The 10,955-nt window shown below is 37.4% G+C and overlaps 1 protein-coding gene across 1 annotated transcript; it reads left to right on the top strand.

Moving 5' to 3' along the window:
* Position 1: 1 nt before the first annotated feature.
* Positions 2 to 6,451, top strand: MZT1 (mitotic spindle organizing protein 1). Its single transcript, XM_065831892.2, has 3 exons — positions 2 to 117; positions 4,233 to 4,378; positions 5,897 to 6,451. Exons 1-3 carry the CDS (start codon positions 69 to 71, stop codon positions 5,918 to 5,920), a joined length of 219 nt encoding a protein of 72 aa, XP_065687964.1. The 5' UTR covers positions 2 to 68; the 3' UTR covers positions 5,921 to 6,451.
* The last annotated feature ends 4,504 nt before the right edge of the window (positions 6,452 to 10,955 follow it).

The following is a 10,955-nucleotide window of genomic DNA, read 5'->3' as shown; positions in this document are numbered from 1 at the left end:
GGGGGGGAAACGGTGGAGGGGGCTCGTTCCGGTTCCGGGTAGGAGGTGAGAGACGGTGCCGGGTCGCCATGGCGAGCAACGCTGCCAGCCTTAACGCGGTGCGGGAGACCATGGACGGTGCGTGACACTGCGGGTGTTTGGGCCGGGGGTGGGGCTCCCAGAGGGGACTTAATTAGCTCTTAATTAGCACAAACACCTCTCCTGTGAAGGGGCGTACGGTTTGCAATTGCTGGAGCACTTAGCGCGTTGCGATTTCTCGTTACTTAGTGTTGTACGTAATGTCTGAAACGCTTCAAATAAGCGTGTGGTGTTGGTGTCTTTCGGCCTCCTGAGATCTCTGTTGGTTGGTTGTTACAATTAGCTGTTAAACATTTAATTCAGAATAAATTTTTTAAAAAAATATTTATAAATGTATACCCATCCATATATATATATACCTTTGCTCTTCTTTGTCGTTATTTGAAATGGTTAAAGCAAATTAATATTGTATTACATTGTATTATTGTAGAGTTTTGCATCTGGGCAGGAACAACCCCAGGTTCCAGTGTAAGTTGGGGAATGACCTATTAGAGAGCAGTGTAGGGGAAAGGGACCTGGGCGTCCTGGTGGACAGCAGGATGACCATGAGCCAGCACTGTGCCCTTGTGGCCAGGAAGGCCAAAGGCATCCTGGGGTGTATTAGAAGGGGGGGTGGTCAGTAGATCGAGAGAGGTCCTCCTTCCCCTCTACTCTGCCTTGGTGAGACCCCATCTGGAATATTGTGTCCAGTTCTGGGCCCCTCAGTTCAAGAAGGACAGGGAACTGCTGGAGAGAGTCCAGCGCAGAGCAACAAAGATGATGGAGTGGAGCATCTCCCTTACGACGAAAGGCTGAGGGAGCTGGGTCTTTTTAGCTTGGAGGAGACTGAGTGGTGACCTCATTAATGTTTACAAATATATGAAGGGTGAGTGTCACAAGGATGGAGCCAGACTCTTCTTGGTGACAACCAATGGTAAGACAAGGGATAACAGGTGCAAACTGGAACACAAAGGGTTCCACTTAAATATGAGAAGAAACTTCTTCTCAGTGAGGGTGCCAGAGCACTGGAACAGGCTGCCCAGGGAGGTTGTGGAGTCTCCTTGTCTGGAGACATTCAAATCCCACCTGGACACATTCCTGTGTAACCTCATCTAGGTGTTCCTGCTCTGACAGGGAGATTGGACTAGATGATCTTTTGAGGTCCTTTCCAATCCCTAACATTCTGTGATTCTGTGATTACCTGGCTCTGTGCATCTCAGATTTAAACTGGAGGTGAAGGAAGTGCAATGGGAGGGAGAGGAAGGACCAGCCCTGTGGTCCTCTAAGTGGCAGCACCAGAATGGATCTTAACCCAAATATCTTGTACCTGAACTGATCTTAACCCCAGTATCTTGTTCTGGTGGACTGCTGATGTTGGAAAACCAAAGTCATTTACTTAAAAAATAGTGAATAAGTTTTGAGAGTGGCAGTTGGTGTTACAATATTAGAGTAGTTTCTGATAGCAAAAAAATGCAGCTCTTTTGGAATAGGCAGTGTGAGAGAAGTGGCACTGGGAGGAGTTGTAAATATTCCAGAGATTTATAAGCTGTGAGAAATATGAGTAGGGTGAATAAAGATCAGGAGTTCACTTTCTCTTCCAGCCTGACTGTGAGGAATCAAAGCTGGTACGTTCAGGAGGTGATTCTGAGCAACGTGTAGTGTAAAACTCTGGAGATCCACGGAATGGCTACAACAGAAGCTCATATGGATTTCAGGCAGAATGGAAAATTGCCTGAGGGTTGTTAAATATGAGGACTTTCTCTGGAAGTGCCTTAATGAGGGACTAGAGATGAGGGAGAGTGTCCAGGGGGTTATTGCTTTGTGTTTGTTATTTTCTCGCAATCTTCCCTTGTTTTATAGTTATGGCTACTGTCACACAAGGATTCTTTAGCAGAGACTTTCGTGAGTTGAACAGGTGTAAAAATTAAGTGTTTTCAGCTGCTGATCTACCCACTGTGACCTGCTGCTGGAGGTAAGGCAGAACTAGCAGGACTGTTATGGCTGCTCAGATGCTTCAAGAGAATAAGACTATTCTGTGCAGATGGAGAGAGATTTGTTGGGAAGGACAGTGATTCTAAGTTCATGTAACTGTACTTGACAGCTACCCTCTCCCCACTTCTGCAAAGGTGTTTTAGGTGGGAAGGATGACATGCAGATTTAAAGACAAAGGAAGGCTTTTGAGAAGTGCTATAGATAAACTGACTTCCAATATAGGAGCCCAGGCCTCCTTGTATCTGTGTATATTTTATTTAGGATAGACATTCATAATTTAACTTCTTTCTGAGGTCAGGTGTTTTTAGAATAAAACAATTTTCCTTTAACTTAAAAATACACTTGATCTTTAAAGATTTACTTAGAGTCTTAGAAATAGTGAATTTTTGTTGTTGGTTTTATTTTGGTTTTTGGTTTTGGTTTGCTTGGCTTTTCTGTTCAAAATAACATTAATCTTTTGAAATTTCTATTATAAAAATATTAATTTAAAGTGCTTAGGTGAAGTAACTGAACATGTGAAGCACTGTGATAGCTGTATCCGTGTAATTAGATTTTTCTTGATGAGGGTCCATCAGTATGAGTAGAAAAAGTATTTGTAGGATATATATATTTTTTTAGACCTTTTTAGATAGAACATGTTGCATCTTAACTTACTGCGTAAGAAATAGGCACCAATTGGAAGTTAGTGGGTTGGTATTAAAAATGTGTTTTATATTTTTAATAGTTTGAAAAAGTAAAATGCTTAATCTAGAATGTCAGATATTAATATTTAGCAACTGTCCTGTGCAGGATTGTTGTTAAGAGCTCAGATTTTTTGTGGAGAAACTGTGGCACCTCTCTGCCAAAGATGCTGCCTCAATACCTAAAGATATTTTCAATTAGAAACTAATGACCACATGCTGATATAGGGAATTGGAATTTATCTTTAGTTAGATTTATTGTTCTACCTTTGAATATGTCACTTGCTTAGGAATTTTTATTATTAAATGGTTAAAGAAAGTAAAAATTGTTTATTTCTGGGAAGCTGTCAGTTCTGTAGCTTTTCATGTTCACTGGCATTTTATTGCAAGCGCATTGGTTTGTTGTTGCTTTATCTGGCTGTTGACGATGCTTTCGTGCAGACAGGGTGGGCATTTGGAAAGGGTTTTGCTTTCAAGCCAGTGGGACCAGAAAGCCTTGTTGTGGAGAAAAAAGCTTCTCTTGTGGATCGTAACCATGGCTTTAGTCTCACAAACTGCTTTAGTGTCTTAAACTGTGCATGTTCTTAATGTCTCGGCCTGGTTAAGTGTGACTCTGAGAGTATGGCTTTGGTAAACCAAAGCAGAATATTTTCATAGCTGTCACGTGGACAGTTCTCACTTGCCATACTGGTTTTACATGGTAAGAAAGATCTTCTAGTTTGGGGGAGTTTTGATTGCAGAAACATTGTGAAGAACATCTGTTCAAAATCAACCTGTATTACTGGAGGCTTAACGTCAGGATGGAGATCACTGTAGTAACCAGAAATAAAATCTCAGTGCATTGTTCTGTTACATATATAACAAACTGTTTAAAGGAATCAAAGAAGAGGGGCCTTCCAGGGACAGTTTGGAAGGGGGCAGAGAGGGATCTTTGTTTCTGCACAAAGCTTAATGGAATCTCCTACAAAAGGTTTCATACTGATGTGTGACACTGCCCTTGATTTAGGTCACGTAAAAATCACATAGTTTATCCTTGAGTGAGTGTTAATGTTAGACCTGAAGCCAGGTTTAATTATGGGAGGAGGTGGCTAGAAAACTCCTGAAATTATCGGTAAAAGCTTTAAGAATGTTCTTCCAGGCAATTTTAGTACAACTTTGTCAGTATTTGGAGTTCAAAAGCATGGATAATTTTTATAGCCAACCTTTCGCATGATTGGCAAGCCTGTTAATTATCGAATTCTTCACTTATTTTTTTTTTATTTTTCAAACCCCACTATCCAGTATTAAGTCTGCTGAATCAGAAAAGCATGGTATTTTTGTTAGAAGTTGTGATGGAAAGCTGAACGTGAATGTTGTTGTTGAGGTTCAGGCTGCAAGAGACTTCTACAACTGTCATATTCACACACTCTGCTGTAGAAATTAACTGTTGATTAATATCATGTTCAGTCATTGAAATTTCTTAGTCTGTAGGGACTAAAGTGCTTTCATTTTTTTCTTTTGCAGTTCTGTTTGAAATTTCAAGAATATTAAACACTGGCTTGGATATGGAGACATTGTCTATTTGTGTGCGGCTTTGTGAACAAGGGATAAATCCAGAAGCATTATCATCTGTTATTAAAGAACTACGTAAGGCTACAGAAGCTCTAAAGGTAAAGCTTTTGCCTAAAATGCTTATAAATTTGTTAAGAGTCAGATGTATGTTCAACTTGCTATAATTTGGTTTGTAAATTGTACATTAAGATATGATTCGTTTTTAAACCAAGGAAATTAATGTTACATAGAAAAGACAGCAAATATAACTGAATGGGACATGAAGCAAGAAATGGTATGAATAAAATATTTTCAGAAATAATTACCTCTTTTGAAGGACAAACAAACAAAACCACACCACCAATTTATTCTGAGCATTTGTAGACAGCATTTGCCCCCTTATCTGCATCATACCACAAATAAATTGCTACTTTCTGCTTTAAGCTATATCACTTCATTTCTACGACCTCAGGCCTAATAGTATGCAGCAGTGCTTCTGCACAGGTACATGCTTGCTAATGTAATCTTCGTATATTGCTTTTACCACATTAACCTGTGCTTTGAATCTCTCTGAAGACAAACAAGGTGTGTGTGTGTGTATATAACACTTAATACTTCAGCATTTAACTGTTTAACTAATAGAGAGGGTAACTATGGTTTTAAAAAAAAATCTTCACTTACATTTTAAAGGATTTTAATTATTTACTGTCTACCTAAACATCATCATTTATCTTCCACTGTATCTTATATTTGTTTGTTTCTGGGGGGTGGAGGAGAAACCTCTATCTAGCCTGCCTATCTGTGTTCTGGAAGACTGCATTCTGATTCTTAGAAAATTCAGCTTACAGATTTTTTTGACTAGATGGATGCTAATCATGGCTATTTTTCACCTTTTTTTTTTTTACTTACTTAATTTTTAGCTTAACATTTTTCTGTACTCATGCGTATTTTATATTTGTGTACATGCTTAAATGTGTGCATACATTTACTGTTAACTGTTTATATAAGTGATTGAGGGTTGTTTTACTTCTTCCTTTGCTTTTACTGTTTTATCATTCCTGTTGCTATCCTTTGCCTGTTTGTCCTGTAAATGGCTTAAAAATCTAACGATGTCAGTCTCCAACAACTGTACTTTGTTGGCTGGGTTGAGGTATTCAGTAATAAAAATACTTCCCGATGACCATGATCAAATAATTGGCAGTATGATTTATGCAGTTATGATTAGTGTCATTCTTTTATGTTTCGTATCAATAATTTATTTGTATGAGTGGGAATAAAACGTACTGTAAATTGTATAAAGAAGTAAACTCCAAAGGAAAAATAATTTGTGCATTTGAGCACTTCTCGAAAGCATTAGGGTAAAATGTGCAGTATACAAGCTCCTCAGATACAGGATATAGAGTATAACACAAGCAGACATTAATGGTTATGTTGATAAAGGCTAATGGCAGTTGACAGCATTCTTTAAAAAACAGAAGTCTTTCTTAGAGAACAACACTACATATCTTATTTTCATAAGTAGTTTATTTTTAGACTTAAGTTCTCTAGGTAAATTAATAAAGTAGTTACAAGAAAAGATTACATCTACATGGTGTCTACTTTTGGTGACTTGCAGTAAATATTTTTTCTGTTTCTAGGCTGCTGAAAATATGACAGGCTGACATGGGAGGAGATTTCTGCATGAGAAGAATGCCAAGTTAAAATTAAGAGAGACTTTGAAGATTGCCACTGTTCAGGAAAAAAGTCAAATGAGTGTGTGTGCAAAGGTTTCAGAATATTTCTGTAATCTTCTTGAAAAGGATGATGCATAGAATAGCTTTGAAAAGTTTTTTACTAAGTTCACCAATAATCTTATTACTTGGTATTTTTGTGAACTATTTGTGAATATAGTGCAATTGTTCTTTGGCATCTGATATTTTTTTAAACCATGTCAGATACTGCACACTTGTTGAAATTACTAGTGTGTAGCAACAAATATTGTTATAATGAGCATAACTTGTTAACGCATCCTTTAGAGCTGCTAGTATATTCTGGTTTTTATCTCTTGCTTTGAAAAACTACGTATACCATTTTAGTTTTGCTTTATGGACCAGATAGGAATGAAACCCATCCTGACTTTATTTTAATTACAGTGAGCATAGTGACTTAAGTCTCAATCTGAAAGTAAGAAATAAAGCACTTTTGATAATGTAGGGAATGACTTGTCCTTTTGATCCAAATTGCTGGCATAAGTGTTTTTTAACTTGGATAGCGAAAGAACTTCAGTTATCCATGTAGAGATGTATGTAAATTTATATTTTAGATTATATGGGATATTTTACGGAGTTCAAATGTTACATTTGTTCTGACCACTAGATCTAAAAGTATTAAGGCTATATTGTTACTTCCTACTCAAAGCATATATGAGAAGCATCAGATTTGGTTGATGGGAATCAATGAGTCTTAAAAAGCCATTTGCTACAGGAATGTCTGTTCATTCAGCACTAGGAATCTTCACTGATGCCAAAACAAGTGTTCATACAGTAAGCTGTTTATCATGTTACTTTCCAGTAAATATCCTTGCATCCGGGAATTTTATTTCAGGGAAAAAAGGTTTCTTGAGTATTCTTCATCTACTTGCTGTTTAAGATTTTTCATTTTTTTTTTTAGCATGGCTACAATGTGTAGAGTTAATAGGACGTAAAGTAGCTTGTAAGGTTAGTAGGGTGGAGCACATTTGTAAATGAACCTGGAATTTTAGTTAAGCCAAACTTTATGCAGAGAAAAAAAGTTATTTCTACTGTAAGAGTTTACATCGTGTGCACTCTAGGTCATAGCTCTACAAAAAGTCATCAAGGAGGCTAAATACTTCATATTGCTGGCAGAGAGAGTAGAGAAATATTTATATTGCACTGAATCACTGGCCAAAAAGTCATTCCAGGAGGATGCTGTGAACTTCTGAATAACCAAGCTTGGGGACTTTTAAGTGCTATGTTTGCTCACTCATATGAACACTTAAAATCCCTTGTAAATTGGTGTTGTAACTTAAAATTTATAACCTTTGAATACAGTGTAATGTTTTTTTGAAAACATTAAGGTATCCCTAGTATGAAACATTTATTTCTAGTATCAACTATGGAATTTATCCTGGGAAATTTGAAAAGTCAGTAAGACATCAAGAAAACACCGGGTCACATCAACACAAATTAGCAGTTAGCTCTTCTACTTAATTTTATCTACACTCAATGCTATATGTCAGAAATGAAAAAAGACTGGGAAGCATTCTGGCTGTTTTCATGAGCCATGTTTAAGTCTGAGTTGTCACTTACAAAATTTTCAGAGATTAAGTTTCATGTAAACTGTAGCAAATTTGCCCAAGATAATTATGAAATCCTATTAAAGTGCATGTTTCTGCTGGTGCTTTTTCTTTTCCTCTATTACCAGATCTTTGGGCAATACAGGAATTCTGATGACTTCCCTTGAATGTCACTCTCTTGATTACTTTGTATTTATGTATTTCCAGGGGTTTTTCTGACTTATTACTTTGATTTCAGTTTTGGTTCTGTGTCTTTGAAAAGCTTAAAAGCAGCTTGCAAATGCAGTATGAAAATGATCTATATCTTGATCTGTCCATTAAGTTGCACCCAGCATTTTACCGTCAATAAACTTACTGGTTTTATGAATTTGGACATTTGCTGGTAGACCATTTGTCATGCAGAGTTACAGAAGTGGGACATGTTTTTGATGAGCAAAAACCTAATTTGATGGGTATAAAGCTAAAAAATGCATAGTTATTTTTATTACCTGGAACTAAATGGTAACATTGGTTATATTTAATAGTTCATATTTACCAAATGAAATGCAAGCCTTATAAGGTTGACCATTTAACATATTTGGGATGAAAGCAGGAAGAGATGTTTCTTAAAACTGGCAGATCTGTGGTTATCTAGAAAGTCTATATACTTTTCCTCAGCACACTTGTCAAAGTTTCTTTCAAAATAATGGGCAGAACAAATGTGCTTAGGAATTGGTACAAGAGAACCTCTTACTGCATTTGTTTTGGGGGGTACCATCTAGAACAAATACAAGAAAACTTATTTTTTTTTCTTCCTCCTGGTAAGAAAAAAGGAAGAAAATCCCTCTAATAGGAAGTTTGATACCGGGCATGTTTCTGTGCTGTAAAATGAAAGTCTGTCACTTTATTTCTATCCCCACTCTGAACGTGAGCGCTCAGACTTGGCATTGATGGCTGAGGAGCCTTGGCTGCATTCGTAACACACACCACCTTCTACCGCATTTACTTGTGAGAAGCCAAGCACGCGGCACGTGCTTTTCCTCCATGCTCTTTACTTACATGTTCTTGGAACTTTTGAAAAGATAAACATAGGAATTAGCTATAGAGGTCCTGAGCAAAAGTTTTTCGAACACAATAGGCTCTTTTGTAGTCAACAGCAGATGCCTGAGGAAGGATAAGAACAATGCAAGCACATTTGGTTTTTTTCTGTATATGATCTTCTAGCTTCCAACTGTCTTCTATTCCAGGCTTTCCTGAACATCATATGGTTTATCTATTTAGTAATTCCCAATGCTTTTTCCAGCACTTATCCAGCTTCCCTTGGACCATATGCACTTCCTGAATAACAGCAGGCTTTGTGAATTGATGCTCGTCGCATAAAGGATTGCCGCTTCTTGTTTATTTTGAACTTGGTTTTCCCTAGCTTAATTTAATGCTCCCTGCACAGTAAACCATTACTGATCATGCTTGTGCCAGTCATGACTCTGCAGATGTAGAACATATTCACCATTAAATTTCCTCTTTTCTAACCTGAAATGTGTTAGTTAACATATTCTTTGGATCACTAAAAGCATAGGGTATCCTCCCTATTTATTGACCTTTAAAACTGTTCTGGGTCTCATACGTTATTTTCTGAGAAGCGAACTAAAACTGCATGCAGCATTAGCTGTGTGGTTAAGTACTGACCTGTTTGTTTACTTTCTTGTTCTTTATTCCTTTCCTAGTAACTCCTAATTCTTGACCTGCCCTTTTAATTTGAACTGAGCATGGAGCTGTTTTCACGGCATTATTTATTGTAACCACAGGATCTCACTCTTGAGTGGTAATAACCTCAGAGGATATTGTTGCACATGTGAAACCACAGTTGTTTATCTCCGTGTGTATAATTTTTAATTTATCTGTGCTGAATTGCCTCTGCCATTTTATTTCCTAATCAGTCTTACTACTTTCTGCAGTTCTTCACAGTTTGCCAGTAGTCCTACTGCCCTTGCTAACTTCATCATTGGAAAGTTTTGGCTCTTTGTCCCTTTTTGAGATTAATTATGATTAGATCAAACAGCACACAAACTAGCAAAGACTGCAGAGTGCCACTGGTGACCTATGGCAGGAACTGACTTTATTCCTATTCATTTTCAGTGACTGAATAAAATGCAGTCCTGCCTACCACTTGCGGTTTCTCATTCCTATACCGAATATCTTTAGTGTCACATATAGCACATTTATGACATCTTAAGCACAGTCATGAGTGCAGTCCTTCAGAGAAGAGCATGGCATTCTAGATAACTTTCAGAATCGCTGACATTTGTAATTATATAATTATATTTTAGAAATATGAGCTTAAGTATGAAAATAACTTTACAGGAGATTGTAGAGAACTAGAACAAAAAGACAAATATATGATCCTGAACTCTGCATGTTAACATTAGGGAGTTTTTGTTCATGTTAACCAAAAAGTCTGTTAATGAGAAAAAAAAAAATGCTGGATGATGATCAGGCCAAGACACTTGACTTAATAAAACTGTATCCATGAAAAGTGCATATATGTTTGTTGGCTGATGTTCTTTTCCCTACGTGCTGGTCTCCAGCTGAGCAAATACTGTTTTAATCATAGACTTGCTTTTTGAGTCAATCAACTAGGTCCCTCTGAAATGAACCTGAATGCTGTTGTGGGCGCACTTTACTTCAGGGACTGCTCCCAGCAGGCTACACCAGGCTGGGTTCTTCCATTTTTCCCAACACTTTCCCCTTCTAAGCGCTCTCATCTACTTCTGCATGCTTATAGTTTCATGTTACGGAAACCCCACACCCCTCATTATTTGAATGTACTTTGAATGAAAATAAAAAGTACAAAAAATGACAGTAACCTAACAGTCAGCAGTGACCCATGAGAAAACACTATGTAGTGTTGGATGTAGACAACCTGCTTTAAAGAGAGCTAATGCTGAACAGTGGGTCTTTACATTGTAATGTGTGATCTGAGCTTGTGGTTTGGGCATGCCTTTGATAGTGGAGATTCAAATCTTTGAACCACAAATATTACTTTTAATTAAAATTTTCAAAAGCAGAACTCCAAAGAATGAGAGATGTGCCCAAGTAATTTCAACCTTTAATAGAGCAGAGGTGATAACAGAACGGAAGACCAATCACCTAGCATCAGCACTAGTGAACAGTGAACTGGTGACCTTGGGATTTTATCAGCAAAAAATGAAAGACCAAAAAGTAAACTGAATTCCATTGGAATGTTGCTTGGTAGAAATGTTAGTGGGCTAATTTTTTGTTATTTATTGGTTTACATGTGCAATGTTGATGTAGTATACTTCAATCTATGCATGACAATTTACATTTGAAGCATACCATTAGCATCCTAGAGTAAAAACACAAAGGTACTGTGTTGTCACCTGTTTTGATGTCTTGTTACCTTG

The sequence above is a fragment of the Patagioenas fasciata genome, chromosome 1 (assembly GCF_037038585.1).
Source record: "Patagioenas fasciata isolate bPatFas1 chromosome 1, bPatFas1.hap1, whole genome shotgun sequence".
Taxonomy (NCBI): domain Eukaryota; kingdom Metazoa; phylum Chordata; class Aves; order Columbiformes; family Columbidae; genus Patagioenas; species Patagioenas fasciata.
The sequence above is the reverse complement of the archived record's forward strand: the minus strand, read 5'-3'. Positions and strand labels throughout refer to the sequence as shown.

Bases quoted from the DNA above. Each gene is read 5' to 3' on its own strand.
- MZT1 (XM_065831892.2), top strand. From the start codon at position 69: ATGGCGAGCAACGCTGCCAGCCTTAACGCGGTGCGGGAGACCATGGAC. The intron at 118-4,232 runs GTGCGTGACACT...TTTCTTTTGCAG, and splicing joins GGTGCGGGAGACCATGGACG to TTCTGTTTGAAATTTCAAGA. The intron at 4,379-5,896 runs GTAAAGCTTTTG...TTCTGTTTCTAG, and splicing joins AGGCTACAGAAGCTCTAAAG to GCTGCTGAAAATATGACAGG.